This window comes from Scatophagus argus, chromosome 7 (genome assembly GCF_020382885.2).
Source record: "Scatophagus argus isolate fScaArg1 chromosome 7, fScaArg1.pri, whole genome shotgun sequence".
Classification (NCBI taxonomy): Eukaryota; Metazoa; Chordata; class Actinopteri; family Scatophagidae; genus Scatophagus; species Scatophagus argus.
This window is the reverse complement of record NC_058499.1, coordinates 15,530,793-15,549,596: the sequence shown is the minus strand read 5'-3', so window position 1 is coordinate 15,549,596 and position 18,804 is coordinate 15,530,793. Positions and strand designations below refer to the sequence as shown.

General features: G+C 41.5%; 2 protein-coding genes and 1 pseudogene across 3 annotated transcripts; 1 reads left to right on the top strand and 2 right to left on the bottom strand.

Moving 5' to 3' along the window:
- The first annotated feature begins 356 nt into the window (after positions 1 to 356).
- On the top strand, positions 357 to 7,349 carry fbxo31 (F-box protein 31). 2 transcript variants are annotated; one of them, XM_046392961.1, is made up of 11 exons: positions 357 to 908; positions 1,201 to 1,272; positions 1,918 to 2,004; positions 2,394 to 2,470; positions 2,654 to 2,821; positions 2,929 to 3,003; positions 3,496 to 3,605; positions 3,837 to 3,990; positions 4,287 to 4,663; positions 5,506 to 5,739; positions 6,941 to 7,349. In XM_046392961.1, the coding sequence occupies exons 1-10, from the start codon at positions 491 to 493 to the stop codon at positions 5,726 to 5,728; spliced, it is 1,761 nt and encodes a 586-aa protein (XP_046248917.1). In that variant the 5' UTR covers positions 357 to 490; the 3' UTR covers positions 5,729 to 5,739; positions 6,941 to 7,349. The 2 variants fall into 2 exon arrangements, with proteins under 2 accessions (XP_046248917.1, XP_046248918.1); XM_046392962.1 differs by lacking the exon at positions 1,918 to 2,004 and having other exon boundaries at positions 363 to 908; positions 5,506 to 7,349.
- A 490-nt stretch (positions 7,350 to 7,839) lies between these two features.
- LOC124061300 (cocaine esterase-like) lies at positions 7,840 to 12,394 on the bottom strand. The gene is made up of 13 exons (XM_046392963.1): positions 12,166 to 12,394; positions 10,962 to 11,154; positions 10,732 to 10,873; positions 10,329 to 10,462; positions 10,038 to 10,191; positions 9,818 to 9,922; positions 9,619 to 9,717; positions 9,381 to 9,524; positions 9,211 to 9,288; positions 8,973 to 9,120; positions 8,737 to 8,886; positions 8,565 to 8,637; positions 7,840 to 8,483 (listed from the first exon to the last, which is right to left on the bottom strand). Exons 1-13 carry the CDS (start codon positions 12,230 to 12,232, stop codon positions 8,300 to 8,302), a joined length of 1,671 nt encoding a protein of 556 aa, XP_046248919.1. The 5' UTR covers positions 12,233 to 12,394; the 3' UTR covers positions 7,840 to 8,299.
- Positions 12,395 to 13,803: 1,409 nt separating this feature from the next.
- Positions 13,804 to 17,000, bottom strand: LOC124061790 (annotated as a pseudogene).
- Positions 17,001 to 18,804: the final 1,804 nt, after the last annotated feature.

Below are 18,804 nucleotides of genomic sequence, written 5' to 3'. Positions count from 1 at the left end.
CCCCTAAAGATGAATATTTTACTCTTTACTACAACGCTTTTATCCAACAGATAGATAACGGGAGATACTGAAGACGTTCTTGTATTTTATTACTAATATTTTGGACGCAGGCCTTTCGGCAGAGTAAATTTGCAACGTGGCATTGCTATTTTTTGTTGAAGTAAAATATATGAGTGCTTTTTGTCTCTCATAGTATCGGTAACTCTCTCACAAGAACATACGCATGACGTCCTTGACCTAAGTGAAACATTTGGCAGCCACTAATGCGCTCGTAACTGAAGAGCCTGTTGTACTTGTTGGATACGTAGCAACAACATGCAATAACGAAAACAAAGCAGAGCCAGGGAGAGTCCCTTCGCCCTTCGTTTGCTCAGTCGTGACGTCGACAGAAATGTTTCTGCCCATGCTCGCGAGGACAGGAGGGGATCAGCCAGTCTGCAGCTGATAGATGTGTTCTAGTGATGTAATGGTGCGTGTTTGGTGACTACGGATGGCTGTTTGTGCCAGGCTTTGCGGAGTGGGTCAGTCGCGGAGGTGCAGGAGGCGACAGCGGCAAAGCCAGCAGGATCAGGGCAGCGACTCCGACATGGACGAGGAAGAAGAGGAGCGGATCGTGGGCCAGAGGCAAGCCGACGTCGGCGGCGGAGGCCTGGTGAGCGGAGTCGCCACTGCAGGGCCGAGTGACGCTTGTGAATATGGCATCAGTCATGTCAACAGAGGAGGCCGCATGGAGCGCACAAGCACGGGACCTCCACGCCTGCAGTCATTAGCCGATTTACCACCGGAGCTTTTAGTGGAAATATTCTCCTTGCTTCCGGGAACAGCTCTACCAAATGTTGCCCTCGTCTGCAAGAAATTCAAACAAATCCTTAACACTGAAACTATCTGGAGAAGGCGATGTATGGAAGGTAAATATGGCGATCACTTGACACATATAAACGCTTAGCGTTACACTGTTAAATAACACGTTGAGTCACCATTATCCTATCTGTTGTGTTCAACAGACTGTAGGTTCATTTTTTTGTCGACAGGTTATTTGTGTCAGGCTCGATGCTCAGCAGTGGTACTCGGAAATGTGCTACCCCTAAAAGCCTTTCTATTGATCTGTACGGGAACCAGGGAGGAAATTACCGTTAACCCCCGCGTCCTTAGTCTGAGCTGTCAGAATGAAATGAAAGAATAAATGTTTTTTCTCTGCAGAATTTGGTATGAAGGACGATTTGAGGAAGACGGAAGTGGGAGGAGTATCCAGCCGTGACCTCTACGTTAAACGTGAGTTTGATTGTTGAATAAATCCCCTTCATGTCATGCATGAATTGATCCAGTGAAGCGTTTGGTTCATTCCAAACTCCATGCAGTTCATTTAACATTTGTAAAATAGGAGTACGCACGGCCATCCAATCCAGAGAGCGCAGATGCTGAGCCAGAAGTAAGAAAATCAAAAAGTAAACAAATAAGCAGCTCACACAATGCACGTCTCCAGGGTCCACATATTAATTGTACCAAGCTGCAATGGACAGGAATTTTTAAATCTGGAGATTGTGGTGACTTTCCCACACTGGAGCACATCAGCTGCATTTCACATCAGCCAGGTTTGCCTGAACCAAAAAGGGGGGCAGCTTGTGAACATAAGACGTTGACAGCATTTGTGTAATTAACTGCAGGTTTAAGTTGATGGCATTTTTTTTTTTGAACATAGTCTGTTCTGTCTGCTCCTCGTTTGTTTATCAGCAGGGATATAGAGCCTCATTTTGCCCTTTGGATTCCAGCTGCCACAGGACATGCCAGGCAACGCAGTGGCATCTGTTGGCTCTTAGAATAGATTATTTTGGCACATTGGTGCATTGAGTGTACGGCTACATTGGACTGAGCCCGCCTTGGCTGCTCTACACATACCCTGTTGTTGTGCCTGTCCAGGTGTGAACCCACGGGTGAAGTCTGGGCGCTTTATGAAGCTCCTCCCGGACTACGAGCACATGGACTATAGAGACGTGTACACACACTGTATGTACATGGGCCTCAAAGTGGATGGGTGCAGCATGAGGGGTTGTGTGAACAAGACTCTCATCTCAGGAGTGTTTATGCTTTCTGTGTGAACAGTATGTGTTAATAATCCTGCACAGCATGATTTGCTTTCGCATTAAGTGTGAAATAGGAGGCTTGATAATTTGGTGTGCTGGGTGTGCTGTTTCAAATGGCTGACGGCAGATGTGGTCAGTTTACGTTTTCTTCCCAGCGGGTTTACATCTGATAGGCTTCATCCTGACAGACATTAAACAAAAGACTTAGAGTGTGGATGTTAACGTCTCCTCAGGTGCAGCTCATAGTAAATGATGGGTGTTGTATTGCAGGAACTGATCACTTTGGTGTGATGTTGTGCTCTTGTCTTGCAGTGCTTCACCCATACAGACATATCTTGGGCTTATGGCAGCCTGACATAGGGCCTTATGGTGGATTGCTCAACGTTGTGGTAAGCAGCGTTTCGCAGTAAAGACATTTGCATGAAGTTGGGGAACAATGACCACAGTTTGTTCATCTGGTCTGCATGATAACATTACAAAAAGAGCTGTTCATTTATGATGCAGCAATATTAAACAGAATTTAAGGATCATTTCAATTGATAAATAAAATATTAAAAGTGCTTTTCACTCAGGTGGACGGGCTCTTCATCATTGGCTGGATGTATTTGCCACCTCATGACCCCCGTGTGGAGGATCCCATGAGAAGACGGCCGCTCTTCCGTATCCACATGTGGGAGAGCAAAAAGGCCACCGTGGAGTGCATGTATGGGCACAAGGGTCCCCACAAAGGAGACATTCAGGTATGGCACAAAATCTTCTGTGCATACCGAAGACTACTTTAATTTGAGGTTAAAAGCTAATAAATGTAGGCCATCCTTTTAAATGTGTCATAATCTGTTATTTTTAGACTGTGAAGAAGGATGAATTTTCAACTAAATGTAACCAGACTGATCATCACCGCATGCCAGGCGGCAGACAGGAGGTTGGTAAAAATCAGATAAATGATTCCATGTGAAAGGTGTTGATCTTATGTAAATATTGACCTTATCTTGCTTGTTTTTGAAACCAGTGGCTGTTGATGTTGTTCAAATGCAAAGAATAGAATAGAATCAACTTTTATTGGCAGTATATATATATTTTTACATACACACATACTGAATTTGACTACTGCATTTATCCCATCCTTAGTTGAACACACACATGCAACACCCAGCAAATTACATGCAGTGAAACACACACAGGAGCAGTGGGCAGCATCAAGCACGCGGGGAGCATATTGGGGGGGTTAAGTGCCTTGCTCAAGGGCACATCGGCCGGCTAATTGGCTGCCCCCAATATGTGGGGACTGGGTTTTGAACCCAGTCCGTCCACACCAGGCTCCTCAGCACTACGAAGTGTGCTATCACATTAGCATCGTTAAGATAATATTATACTGTTTGTTAGTGTTACATAATTTGTGTGTGTGTGTGTGTAGGAGTTCAGGACATGGTTGGAGGAAGAATGGGGTCGGACACTGGAGGAAATCTTCCATGAGCACATGCAGGAGCTCATCCTGATGAAGTTCATTTATACGAGTCAATACGAGTACGAGTCTCTTCCTGACATCACTCTTTCTCTGAAATCAAGTGTGTCACAGTCTAACACCCTTGGTAGCTCTGACAGGTTAAACAGCAATGACAAGAAAGGCTTGTTATGTTGTTAGATGGCTTTGATTTATCTTGTGGATTAATGTATGCACCTGTCCATGTAGTTCAGTTGGCCTTGACAGAGGCTCAGGTAAAAAGCTGTGACTTTCATCTGCCCTTCCCTCGACAGCAACTGCTTGACATATCGGAGGATCTACCTGCCTCCTGCGAAGCCCTCTGACCTGCTGCAGCCAGGCCTCTTCAAAGGCACCTATGGCAGTCACGGCTTGGAGATTGTCATGCTCAGTTTCCACGATCATTTTGCGAGAGCCACCAAGCTCACAGTAAGTCAGTGAATAATCATTATCAGAGGCTGTGTTCACAGGACATCAGTTTTCTATGGAAAGACTGTTTGCCTGTGAATTATTTGATGTCTTATAAATGCCCTCAAGGTTACCCTCTTCCTCTGCAGCAACACAGTATTCAGCCAACATTCCTGACGTAATCATCACTTTTATCAGACACTCGTACAAAACCAGGTGCCTTTGAATTGAACAGTTTTGACCTAGAGGATGTACCTTTGACCCACCAAATTCACCTGCTAGTGGTGCAGACTCACTCACTTTACTCTGTCCAACAGGGAGACCCCAATGTTCCTGCGGGACAACTCACTTTGGATGTTGATCTCAGCCGACCCGTGGTCCTCCCAGACTTGGAGCAACAGCGCAACATAGAGGAGCTGTCCCGGTTGGTACTCGGGGTACACGAGGAAGTACAGAGGGAAGCTGAACAACAGGCCAATGCCACTTCTGCCGCAGCCAGAAGTGCAGCAGAGGGCAGCTGTGGTAGTGCCAGCGCAGCAGAGGAGGAGGAGGAGACAAATCCTGGTGTCTGTTCAGACAGCTGCCAGCCCGGCCCCAGCACCACCACCACCAACCCTCCTGAGAGCCAGCCCTTCATCCTGCCTCTGGGTGTTACGGCTCGCAATGAGGTGTACCCTCGCACCTGCAGGAAATGGTAATAACTCAACTATTCAATCAAACTAGGTCAAAGGAAATCTGTAGCGCATGAATTCCAAAGTGCACAGGTGGATTGGTTGTAGCTGCCTTTGCTCCATAAACAGCAGCATTAGACACAGTGTGCTTATTGTCCCTGAGCTCTTAAAAGTTGCTATCTTGTTGAAAGTTCATGGCCAGCAGGCTGAAATCATATCAGTTTCAAATGAATGCCACAGTATATGTGTTGAATTGAGATTAACATTAGGAAAAACTGTAGAATTCATGTTTTATTTCACTTACCATATAGAAATGACTCTGGTAATTTTGGCTTCCACAGTTAATTAAACTGGGTGTTGTACAAAATGAATGGATGGTGCAGAATGCCTGCTCTGGTGAAATCAAAGTAGTGCTGATCGTTCCAGTAGTACAGCTCTCTAACTGCAAAAATGCAGAAAGTATGCAAAAATGTAAACCTTTTTTGTCCGATTGCACAGTTTGATAGCATTAATATCAGCCTACAATGAAAGACACTGATTTCTCTCACAGAAATAGTTTTGATAGGATTAATAAGCACAAACTGAAAATGCATGAGGCTCTTTGAAGATGGATATGGATAATTGTGATGCAGCCCTATTTCTATCACATATTCTCAACCAGTTCGCATTAATCTGCATTCACTGGAAAATAATACTGAGCAATTATTATGAATTATTAATATGTCATTTAAAATACTGTGGTCATCCCCATTACCTGTTGTTATTTTATGTATTCACTCTTGGTTGGAACAGAGCCTACAACCCATTGTAAGTGATACCTATAGAAGTATTCATTAATTGATATATCGTTGTTCCTTTCTTTCAGCTTCTATGGGACAGGCCTGATCGCTGGGCACGGCTTTACAAGTCCAGAGCGCACCCCAGGGCTCTTTGTGCTGTTTGATCAGGACCGTTTTGGTTTCATCTGGCTGGAGTTGAAGTCTTTCAGTCTTTACAGTCGCCTGACAGATCACTTGGCCCATGCTCACGCCCCAAACATGGAGCGATTTGAGGCCATGCTGCGCAACATGCAGTCCTGGACATCCTGATGCACCACACTGTAAGTCTTTTCCCACAGCGCATATGTGAATCACCTCTGTCCAAGAGGGACAACTTAACTATCACAATAGCTCATGATCTTAACTCTCTGAGTTCTGTAGGTACCTGTGCGACAAACACACTGGGTTTTACTGTGTCATTAAGCTAGTTACCACAAACCGTTTGAAAGGCCCCCAAGTAACTGTTCATCACCTGATCTCAGTATGACCATAATCTCTCCGTGCAGCATGACAACAGATCACATTAATGTCATTAATATTTTTATTTATTTATTTATTCCCTGCAGCAGAAAAAGGAATGATATTTCAAACCACTTATTATGGATCAATTTGTATGTGCCTCTAATCCTAAAAACATGTCTGTACTTGGTAGTGCTTGAAGAAGATAAAGGTGTCCAATATATTCTACTAAGTAGTATCGTACTGATTTTAATTCCCAACATACTAAACTGCATGCTGCATTTTATTTCAATCTAATAGCATTACTCTTAACCATTATTTGAACATGTTTGATTATTTTCATTAAGCAGCATGCCATTGTTTGCTTTAGAGACACCAGGATTTTTAAAAAAGCATCTCAGGTGTTTTTCTCTTTGCCACATGTCAGTGAAAAACAGGAAAAAGTATTTAAATGTATGAAGCTAAATTAATTTTATCAAATTATCCAATAGAAATACCGAGTGAGTTTTACAGGTGGGCAATTTTCTAATCATTGACTAGAGATTTGCTGTTTTATCATACACTGTAGTTATATCAGCCACTCTCAGCCACACTGATGGGTCTGCCCTGTGAACTTAAGAGATATCTTTTCAAGTGATATGCTTTGACTCATGGTCCTACATCAGACATACTTTTAATGTTGCCACATCTGACATAATATTATGTAAGACGGAAAGATGTATTGTACTGCAATAGAATAAGATAACCTATACATAAGCTGGATTTAATTGATATGATATAGTTCATGTGCTTATGTACTTATGATCTGAAACAGAAATGTCTCTTACCTTTGAAAAGTATTGCATTTGTTGTTAGTTCTAACGGCTGACACAATGTTTGCCTGGCTTTTAAACCTGCAAAGCTGTTCCCCCCACTTTTCCAATTTATTTCAAATTTGAGACCAGACTAGCTGAACATTATACACCCTAGCAGTTCAAAGTGCATCTCAAAGTACCAACTAAGTGTCTGTATGTCTCATTACAGCCTGATGGTGATGCCCAGTAGCTTTCCTACTCCAAGTGCACTTTTCTGGGCAGTAAAATGAATCATTCAAATCCACTGGCCCAGCACTTTTCTATCAGACTGCAGCTTTACTAACATTGCAAAAAAAAAAAAGTGTCTGCTAAAGTGTCAGCATAATTTTAGCACATTTTATTAATTTCTTCTGAAATTGTTGACATATTTGTTTGGTACATTCTCCTGTCTGTAAGCCCTGTGTACCCAGCTTTTTGAATGATTTGCCTTTGAAAAATGTTGCTTTGTACGATTTTCAATGCCATATGCCTGAAAAATGAACTAAGTTTGACCTATTGAACTGCTCACATCAGACTTCAGGGAGCTTTTCAGCTTAAGCGCTCTTCTCAGTAATAAAACAAAATATGAAACTGAAAAAGGCCTTTTTGTAAAGTCTGTTCATTGTTTCTATGGTCTGTGTCCCATTGCTTCAAGTTAAGTGTACTCATCTATCCTATAAAAAGCTGTATCTCCTGTCAGTTGTGTTTATTAAAGCGTAGGTTAAATTTTGATAATAATTAGATCAAATATAGCGAAATGTAGCAAACACACAAACTGCTGTTGTCAGTGTGCTACAGCATCACCTCAAATGATCAGTCCCATCCCATGTTCAGCTCAGTAGCCAGTGTAGTCTTTTTTCAGAATCAGAATTCCTTTATTTATACCCGAGGCGAAATTGTTTGTGTTTGTGAATAGAGAATGAAATTGTTGAACAACATATCAGGTGGATACAACTGAATAGTACAACATTTCACACAAGCCCTTCAAAAGATTTTTGTTTTATATTGCATCTGCAAGTAAAGATGTATTAAAAATGTTAGTTAATACATTACTGGTATACAGTGACTTAATTACCTTTTTAGGACACAATTATTTTGGGGCTTTCAAATTTCACTGAGGAATTCCCTGCAAGCTGTCTACCTTGGATTAAAACCGATATTCCAACATTCACATTGAACATGAAAAGCCCCCCAAAAAACATCCTGTCCACGACACAACACATACAACCTTCATTTTAACTGTGTTCAATTGGAAAATCCTCTGAAGACAGAATTTGCAAAGGATCTCTTTTCCAAATTTCTCACATGGTATGGTACTATGCATATGCTTCAAAAAGTGCAGAAAGTTAAATTGTTCAAATTACAAAAAGTACTGACATTTCTCCAAATATTACGATTAATAATATTGTTATCCATGTCTAAAAAAATATTATTAATATGGTTTAATAGCAGTTTCACAGTGTGACTGTTTTGTCTGACTTGCATGTGTTAATGGAATTAATTTAAAGAAAAAAGAAAAGAAGGACTGGATGAAGGAGAGGTTGCTGTTCTACAGCTCGGTGTGCTCCTTCTCTTTATGCTGTCGGATCTTCTCCGGGAGGGTCTGAGTCAGGAAGACAAACCGGTCCTTCTTCAGGTGCTGGCCGGCTGCCTGCTCCTTTATACCAATTTTCAGATAGTCTCCTTCTGATCCATACTTTGGCCAGTGGACAAGACCGCGCCCATTTGGAGAGCTGCACATGCACATGCATGTTATGAACAAGTTTGTCCTGTTTTCATGTGTATTAGAATTTATGATGAAGGTTAATTCTTACCCTGTGTGAGCAAAGTTACCCCAGTAGCTCATCATGGTTCTGCTTAACTGCTCCTCTTCTTCAGCGCATGCATCTAAAATAAGGATAATCTGGTAAAAGTCTTGGCAGTCTGCATAAGAAAGCCCACATCTCTGGTAATCTGTTGAAATTGTGATTTTTATACATCACTTACCAACTAATCTGACTTGGGATGTTGTGAAGCAGAATCCTAATACTGTAAATATTTCATCTCCGTGGTCACTGCGGACAAAGCTTGGCCTTTTTGCCTGCAGGAATTTGGGAGGATGCTGGTACTCGTACAGGTACACAGGAGCACCTGCATCTAATAACAGGCAAACAGGTGCTATGTTGGTATAAATTATGCTGAATAATGGCTCTGAAATCGATTTGCGTAACCATGTTTATTACCTCTGTGGGCATTGGCAGCCTTGATGGCTGCAATGTTGAATATCATATCTCCAAGAATCTCAGTGAACCCATTTCTGTTTTTCACACGATCTTCACCGGTTCCAATATATTCATCCACGAGGAAATCTCTGAAGATCGCATCTTTGGGCTTGAGAAAATGAGCAACACATCTGTCAAAAGTTTGAGCATGGTGAGATAGAGCAGTATTGTAACATTAGGCAGGCAGTGTCTGTCTTACATCAGGGTAGAATATGGAGATTATGTTCACAATCTGCTCCCGATCCATTCCTTCTGTCCAGTTTGGAGGGGCTAAGAACTGAGAGAAGACACAGATGGAATTAACATTTCAGATTGATAAACATATTTTTCATGGCCTCATATGGGATTTGATTGAGCATTCATACTCACATCAGAAAGTAACCAACCCCCTTCATCATCATTAACACCAGTCATGAATGGAACCATGAGAAGTTCATGTTTATGGAACAGTTCATCCACAGGTTTTGTCAGGAAGTGTCCATCAACATTTAGGAGAAATCTCAATCTTTCATCCTTGACAGAATAAAATGTGTAAGACAATATGAAAACAGTCACAACAAAAATCCCATCAAGTCAGTCTATATCAGTTGTGCATACAATATCTCACCTCTGCAAGAGTCACAATAGTATTAATATCAAGGTTTTTCATGCAATCAGCGATCTTCTTTGAGCTCTCAAGGCTGCAGCCGGACATATTTGCTACCATCTGAGGACAACAGTTCAGAAAACAAAGATGTTGTGATATTCTTAATATTGTGTGTGAGGAAAGTTTATACACAAAAATAAAAGCACTGATGATGCTCAACATGTGTCGCTGGTAGAGGATCATTTGTGTAGAGCATATCCATGGCAGCAGTACCACTCTCGGCGATGGCACGGTGGAACAGGCCATCAGACAGCGGTGAGAGAAGCTGTTGATTCAAACAACAGAACAAATGAAAGGTTCTGTGGGCACCAGTGACATAACTGTGCAATACATGCAAAAAAGAAAAAAGAAAAATGCTGTATCTGCAGACTGATCCTTACCAGAAGGGATACACTCACTCCACCAGCAGACTCCCCAAATATGGTAACCAAATCTGGGTCCCCTCCAAAGCTGTGAATGTGCTCCTGGGTCCACCTCAGAGCTTGGACCTGGTCCAGCAGACCAAAGTTCCCTGACAAATGCTCATCTCCAGTGCTGGATGGGACATACAATCACAGTCTGCCAGGCTGCATTTACACCAGTTGATCTGAGTGAACTTTGAACTCATGTGGCCCAGCTTGGATCAAAAACAGTAGAACCTAATCTGTGCTTAACGACTTGAGTTTCTTTACCTGAGAAAGCCCAGAAGTCCCAAGCGGTACTGGATCAGAACCACAACCACATCCTGGTATGCAGCCAGGGCAGAGCCATCAAACATGGAAGCTGAACCCAGAGTAAACCCTCCACCATGGATCCAGACCATGACCTGGTAAGGTAATGAAAGACCTTGAGCTTTTAATCAAAACATGAAAGACACATTTTTATAACTGAGCTCATAAAAATATTGATCAAAATGCATTAAGCTAAATAAAGACTTTAATCTGGAAAAAAAATCAACTAATGGTGACAAATTGGGTATTTATAGGTATGCAGTGTGTTTTTAAACATGGGCATCACTATTCACACTGCCATTAGGAAACACTGTCCAAAGCTGAATGTAAGTAACTGAGCAGCACCAGTCCAGACGGTTCTTACTGGGAGCTTGGCATTGTGAGCCCTGTTTGCAGGAGTGTAAATGTTCAGGTAAAGGCAGTCCTCTGAAATGTCCGGAACATCTGGCACTATGCCGCCAAGCTTATCAAGCAGATCGAAAACAAGCTTTTTGTTCTGAACACACCTGAAATAGAGACATGTTTAGGGAATAAGTATTGGACATAATTTTTCCAAGTGTGGTATGCAACAACTCAAGCACACAAACTCCTTACATTGGTGGCTGCTTTGTGGCGTCCCTCACTCCTTCCCATCCCTCTACAGGCTGAGGTGCAGCCAGTCTCAGAGCAGGGCCTAAAGGGGCCTTGGCAAATGGGACACCCAGATAGGCATGGACCCCTGTGTCCTTCCCCTTCACGCTCACATACTTACCTCTCAGGCTGCCAAGCTTTGTGTGGACTTCAGGGGCTGTCAGGAAAGTAGGACAAAAAAACTCAGTCACAATGTGATATTTCACAATTTATCAATTCAATGTCAACTTCTAATTCAACTATTTTTTTAAGTTGAATTACTTCTGCCATGTGGAGCCATGTGAATGACATACTGTTCCTGTCTCTGATGATCGCTGTGCTGTTTGTGTTTAACTAACTCAGCTGTGTGTAACATACTGATACTGAGACTTAAAATTGATTAATCAATCAATCAATACAAAAAGAATATTTCAACAACAGATTAATCGAATAAGTCAAAAACCAAGGAAAATGGCTCTAAACTGGTCAGGCTGCAGGGCCACACCCTGGTTTACAGTTTGCAATGCAGCTATGAACATATCATACAATTTGAGGGTGTCAACATCTTATCTTAACCAGCAAAAATAGTTTTAATAATCTGACAAACCTGCGGGCTGTGAACTTATTTAAAACTGTTTGCTCTAATGTGTCCTTTGTAAAAATGTGTGGATTTCATCTCTACTGTTAATCTGGTGAATAAAATGTCATAACAGCAGAAAGAACATTTCCTTTAAGAAGATGACAGACCACCTTATATTGTTCCATATTGAAAATTTCAGACCACACAAAGCATAACATTTCTTTATACACCTGCGGTCAATCCCATATTCACATTATCCCCCATCAGCATAAAGCCAGGAAGAAAAATTAGTCTGATAATCAAAAGTCACAACTTGATTTGGTCTGAAGGGTATGAGTTTCACCTCTGGACCCGATGACTTGCATGTAGGCAACAGGTTAACCTCGATTAAGGCGTGATAAAATGAGGAACATGCAGGGAGGCACGTTAGCTTTAACAATGGATTCAATGCTGAGAAATGCATTTAAAGAATGAAGAGGCTATAGTATATCTTGAGTGGGTGTCAGTCGTTGTTCAGACGGTGCTGTCAGTCTTACAGTTAGAATAAATGTATGCTAATTGCTGTTGCTCATGTCACTGCACAAAGCAGAATGGTTTTCTTCTACTTACCAGTTAGGTCAGCCGCAACACAGACAAATAAAACAGACGTCAGAAAGAGGACACTTTTCTTCATCATGGTCGTCTCTGTGTGGATTGTGCTAGAAAAGTGTACACAATCGCTTTCTTTAAAGGTTCACCTGAGCAGTTTAACCGAGGAAGTTCCGCTCCTGATGTGGCGTTAGGACAGGACCCTGCAGGTTTCATTACAGAGCACAGCTGATCGGAAATCAGACTTTGCACTGTGGGCAACTTCCAGTTCCGCTGGCCACCATCCATGGCTGAAAGTATTTTCCGTCAGAAGGTTTTCTTCATCTGTCTGCTGCTAACACTGAAACATGATAATCGACTTGTCTGACCAGGCTATATAAAGAAGAATCCCATTTCTGTTCCATCCCGTTTAAGTAAAGAATAAATAAATGCACGAATGAATAATTATTCGAATGGAGTAAATAATTTTAAAACTCACCCAGCAAATTGGAATGATACCTTAAACATTTCTAAAGGTTACACTTTTAAACCTTTCGGGAGCGTTCATGTAATGTTCCTTAAATGAATGAATTATAAACTTTAGCAACAGCATTTAGAATTAATTGCAATTATTATTATTATTATTTTTAGCGAGTCAAGTAAGAAGAGCCAGTTGTTAGTATATGCAACAACTTTACTCCTTTTATTCTTTTGATTGTGTTTTTGAACAGTAGGATATGATGAGTATATCTGGTTTTGTTTCAGTCGACATAATGAGGCCAAGTGGATGGATGCTGTCTGTGGAGGGCCAAGCTTTCATGGGACCTCACTGTGACCTCACCAGTGATTTGGCTTTCATTTTTGCTGTCCACAACAGTTTTAATTTACAGTATGCTGTGAATGCAGCCTGGAATTTATCCAAATGTTGAACTTGATGGCTTGTTTTTTTATTTGTTGCTGGATGTTTGTAGTTTGAAGTTTAGTTTCTCATCTGTGTTTTTGAAATCAGTTTAGCAACTAGCTGGGAATCTGCATACTGTAACTCACTGTGATGCAACTAGAAGCTAGTCATTTATACTGTAAATCTGTCCAGACCTCTGTATTTTCTCTGGGGTGTATATAGTAAAAGTTGTAAAATAATTTCCCTCAAATAACTTTACTTTAGTGAGGCAAAGACATTGTACCATGCAAAGATTAGCAACTCGCTCATCCGATCAGTTTGATTGCTACAAAAACATTATTCAACCTGGTGGTTTTTTGATCATGTCAATAACTAGAGGACAGTGGACAGCCAGCTGAATCCATGTAAAGCCTGACTCAGAAAACCAGATAATCTTACAAGTGGACTACATATGGTTCATTGCTATTCATCTCCACACATCATCTGATGAATTGCTCCAGTCGAGTCATTATTACTGTTATTATTGTGCAACAGATCATTTATGCTACTGCCCACTGACATTTAAAGCTATTCTTATCCAGCGTTTGCTTTCCAAACATACTAAGATCAAACCCCTGGTGTCTGAAACCAACAGCCCCGGGATCAGATGCAGTCTGTAATACAATTTCATAAGATCCTCCCTCATATTTAGAATTCATTCTTACATCCAGACTGAAAGTACAAATCCGTTTTGTGGAGACAACATTAAGTCACGTAGATAGAACTGAACAGTAACATTTCACACAAGCCCTTCAAAAGATTTTTATTTTGTATTGGATCTGCAAACATTCAAGACATATTAAAAATATTAGCTAACACGTTACTGGTATCCAATGAAAATCCTCTGAAGATACATTTTCTCATTTCAAAATTTCATACAAAGAATGGTACTTCCCATGGGCTAAAAAAGTTCTTAAATTTGTTCAGTTAATATTATTAATATCTCAGTGGTTTAACAGCAGTCTTACAGCATAACTAATGCAGTTTTGTTGGACTTGCATGCGCCAACAGATTTATTTTAAATACAAAAAAGAAGGACTGGATGAAGGAGAGGTTACTGTTCTACAGCTCGGTGTGCTCCTTCTCTTTATGCTGTCGGATCTTCTCCGGGAGGGTCTGAGTCAGGAAGACAAACCGGTCCTTCTTCAGGTGCTGGCCGGCTGCCTGCTCCTTTATACCAATTTTCAGATAGTCTCCTTCTGATCCATACTTTGGCCAGTGGACAAGACCGCGCCCATTTGGAGAGCTGCGCATGCACATGCATGTTATGAACAAGTTTGTCCTGTTTTCATGTGTATTAGAATTTATGATGAAGGTTAATTCTTACCCTGTGTGAGCAAAGTTACCCCAGTAGCTCATTATGGTTCTGCTTAACTGCTCCTCTTCTTCAGCGCATGCATCTAAAATAAGGATAATCTGGTAAAACTCTTGGCAGTCTGCATAAGAAAGCCCACATCTCTGGTAATCTGTTGAAATTGTGATTTTTATACATCACTTACCAACTAATCTGACTTGGGACGTTGTGAAGCAGAATCCTAATACTGTAAATATTTCATCTCCGTGGTCACTGCGGACAAAGCTTGGCCTTTTTGCCTGCAGGAATTTGGGAGGATGCTGGTACTCGTACAGGTACACAGGAGCACCTGCATCTAATAACAGGCAAACAGGTGCTATGTTGGTATAAATTATGCTGAATAATGGCTCTGAAATCGATTTGACCATGTAACCATGTTTATTACCTCTGTGGGCATTGGCAGCCTTGATGGCTGGAATGTTGAACATCATATCTCCAAGAATCTCAGTGAACCCATTTCTGTTTTTCACACGATCTTCACCGGTTCCAATATATTCATCCACGAGGAAATCTCTGAAGACCGCATCTTTGGGCTTGAGAAAATGAGCAACACATCTGTCAGAAGTTTGAGCATGGTGAGATAGAGCAGTATTGTAACATTAGGCAGGCAGTGTCTGTCTTACATCAGGGTAGAATATGGAGATTATGTTCACAATCTGCTCCCGATCCATTCCTTCTGTCCAGTTTGGAGGGGCTAAGAACTGAGAGAAGACACAGATGGAATTAACATTTCAGATTGATAAACATATTTTTCATGGCCTCATATGGGATTTGATTGAGCATTCATACTTACATCAGAAAGTGCCCAACCACCTTCATCATCATTAACACCAGTCATGAATGGAACTGTGAGAAGTTCATGTTTATGGAACAGTTCATCCACAGGTTTCGTCAGGAAGTGTCCATCAACATTTAGGGGAAATCTCAATCTTTCATCCTTGACAGAATAAAATGTGTAAGAGCAAAACTTGAGATAAAGACAATATGAAAACAGTCACGTAACAAAAATCCCATCAAATCAGTCTATATCAGTTGTGCATACAATATCTCACCTCTGCAAGAGTCACAATAGTATTAATATCAAGGTTTTTCATGCAATCAGCGATCTTCTTTGAGCTCTCAAGGCTGCAGCCGGACATATTTGCTACCATCTGAGGACAACAGTTCAGAAAACAAAGATGTTGTGATATTCTTAATATTGTGTGTGAGGAAAGTTTATACACAAAAATAAAAGCACTGATGATGCTCAACATGTGTCGCTGGTAGAGGATCATCTGTGTGGAGCATATCCATGGCAGCAGTACCACTCTCGGCGATGGCACGGTGGAACAGGCCATCAGACAGCGGTGAGAGAAGCTGTTGATTCAAACAACAGAACAAATGAAAGGTGCTGTGGGCACCAGTGACATAACTGTGCAATACAAGCAAAAAAGAAAAATGCTGTATCTGCAGACTGATCCTTACCAGAAGGGATACACTCACTCCACCAGCAGACTCCCCAAATATGGTAACCAAATCTGGGTCCCCTCCAAAGCTGTGAATGTGCTCCTGGGTCCACCTCAGAGCTTGGACCTGGTCCAGCAGACCAAAGTTCCCTGACAAATGCTCATCTCCAGTGCTGGATGGGACATACAATCACAGTCTGCCAGGCTGCATTTACACCAGTTGATCTGAGTGAACTTTGAACTCATGTGGCCCAGCTTGGATCAAAAACAGTAGAACCTAATCTGTGCTTAACGACTTGAGTTTCTTTACCTGAGAAAGCCCAGAAGTCCCAAGCGGTACTGGATCAGAACCACAACCACATCCTGGTATGCAGCCAGGGCAGAGCCATCAAACATTGAAGCTGAACCCAGAGTAAACCCTCCACCATGGATCCAGACCATGACCTGGTAAGGTAATGAAAGACCTTGAGCTTTTAATCAAAACATGAAGGACATATTTTTATAACTGAGCTCATAAAAATATTGATCAAAATGCATTAAGCTAAATAAAGACTTTAATCTGGAAAAAAACTAATGGTGACAAATTGGGCATTTAGAGGTAACCCTTATGCACTGTGTTTTTAAACATGGGCATCACTATTCACACTGCCATTAGGAAACACTGTCCAAAGCTGAATGTAAGTAACTGAGCAGCACCACTCCAGACGGTTCTTACTGGGAGCTTGGCATTGTGAGCCCTGTTTGAGTGTAAATGTTCAGGTAAAGGCAGTCCTCTGAAATGTCCGGATCGTCTGCCAGTAGTTGACCAAGGTTATTTAGCATATCGTAAAAACGTCCTTTGTTCTGAACACACCTGAAATAGAGACATGTTTAGGGAATAAGTATTGGACATAGTTTCTCCAAGTGTGGTATGCAACAACTCAAGCACACAAACTCCTTACATTGGTGGCTGCTTTGTGGCGTCCCTCACTCCTTCCCATCCCTCTACAGGCTGAGGTGCAGCCAGTCTCAGAGCAGGGCCTAAAGGGGCCTTGGCAAATGGGACACCCAGATAGGCATGGACCCCTGTGTCCTTCCCCTTCACGCTCACATACTTACCTCTCAGGCTGCCAAGCTTTGTGTGGACTTCAGGTGCTGTCAGGAAAGTAGGACAAAAAGTCAATTTATCAATTCAATGTCAACTTCTAATTCAATTTTTAAAAAATCCTGGGTCTTATGTAACATTTGGTTGATGATAGTTTATATTGCAATTGACAAGTGTTAAGATAATACAGCTTTCCATTTGACTTCTGCCATGTGGAGCCATGTGAATGACATACTGTTCCTGTCTCTGGTGTTTGCTATGCTGTTTGTGTTTAACTAACTGAACTGTGTGTAACATACTGATGCTGAGACTGAAGGTTGATTAATCAGTCAATAAATAAAAAAAGAATATTTCAACAACAGAATAAGAATAAGTCAAAAACCAAGGAAAATGGCTCTAAGCTGGTCAGGCTGCAGGGCCACACCCTGGTTTACAGTTTGCAGTGCAGCTATGAACATATCATACAATTTGAGGGTGTCAACATCTTATCTTAACCAGCAAAAAATTTTTTAATAATCTGACAAAACTGTGGGCTGTGAACTTATTTAAAACTGTTTGCTCTAATGTGTTCTTTGTCAAATTGTGTGGATTTCATCTCTACTGTTAATCTGGTGAATGTCATTACAACAGAAATGATGATTGAAGTTAAAAAAAACACCAAAGTAATTTACATTTGTACATTTGTTTGTACACCCGTGGTCAATCTCTTATTCACCTTATTCTCCGTTAGCATAACCCAGGAAAAAAATTATCCTGACAATCAAAAGTCACAACCTGATCTGGTCTGTAGGGTTTCAGTTTCCCCTCGGGCCACGATTACTCGTATGTAGATAAGGAGGAGGAGGCACATTAGCTTCATAAATGGATGCTGACGGTGCTGTCAGGTTTTCAGCTAGTAGAAATGCATGCTAACTGCTGTTGCTCATGTCAGTGTACAGAGAAAATAGAATGTTTTTTTTCAACTTACCATTTAGGTCTGCCGCAACACAGACCAATAAAATAGACATCAGAAAGACGGAAGTTTTCTTCGCACGGAATTTCATGATGGTTGTCTCTGAGTGGATTGAGGCACTGTGCTGGAAAGGTGCAAAGATGAACAACTGGTTCCTGTGAAGGTTCCCCTGAGAAGTTTAATTGAGGCAGGGTTGCACATAATGTGACCTATGACTGGACTCTTTTGGTTTTACAACAATGTGACTGGTGATAAGCGGGAACAGAGTTTGTGCAACTTATCTATGGGCTACTCCCTGGTCCACTGGCCACCATGGCTAATAGCATTTTCCCATGAAAGGTTTTTTTTATCCTCTTGTAAAACAACAACATGATTAAATATTTGCATGGTGCCCTCACAGTCGTTATTGTCCTTTAAAGGTGGCCTTTGAGACACTCCGAGCACTTATCCTGTGCATATTTGAATGGCATCTGCTTGACCTTATTATAATAAGGATCTAGCTGTTTTAAAAAGTCCTGTTTTACTTTTTCCTAAAACCACGGATTATCACAGTATTATTATTATGAGTTTTGAGACACTTGTGAGAGCAGCTGGCTAGAATTATGTCATGTTATCTGTGACATATTTGTAAGCAACTGAAAATGCTTTAATTGTTCGCCCTGGACGGGCGGCAGAGTGGCGCAGTGGTCAGGACTGTCGCCTTACAGCAAGAGTGTTCTGGGCTCACGTCCGAGTCTGGGCCTTCTGTGTGGACTTTGTGTGTCCTCAATGTGCTTATGTGGGTTTTCTCCGGGTATTGCAGCCCTCTGCCACAATCACAAAATTAAGTTGCAACTCTACATTGCCCCTAGGTGTGAGTGTGTCTGATTGTAGGTGTTTGTGTGCCCCTCGCTCATTATCAGCAGG

What these genes read in the sequence shown, in the direction of transcription:
- fbxo31 (XM_046392961.1), top strand. Translation starts at nt 491, where the DNA reads ATGGCTGTTTGTGCCAGGCTTTGCGGAGTGGGTCAGTCGCGGAGGTGC. An exon ending in GTGGATTGCTCAACGTTGTG is followed by an intron (nt 2,471 to 2,653) that starts GTAAGCAGCGTT and finishes CTTTTCACTCAG; the next exon opens with GTGGACGGGCTCTTCATCAT. An exon ending in CCTCGCACCTGCAGGAAATG is followed by an intron (nt 4,664 to 5,505) that starts GTAATAACTCAA and finishes CCTTTCTTTCAG; the next exon opens with CTTCTATGGGACAGGCCTGA.
- LOC124061300 (XM_046392963.1), bottom strand. Translation starts at nt 12,232, where the DNA reads ATGATGAAGAAAAGTGTCCTCTTTCTGACGTCTGTTTTATTTGTCTGT. An exon ending in GAGTGAGTGTATCCCTTCTG is followed by an intron (nt 9,923 to 10,037) that starts GTAAGGATCAGT and finishes TTGAATCAACAG; the next exon opens with CTTCTCTCACCGCTGTCTGA. An exon ending in ATCCCAAGTCAGATTAGTTG is followed by an intron (nt 8,638 to 8,736) that starts GTAAGTGATGTA and finishes TCCTTATTTTAG; the next exon opens with ATGCATGCGCTGAAGAAGAG.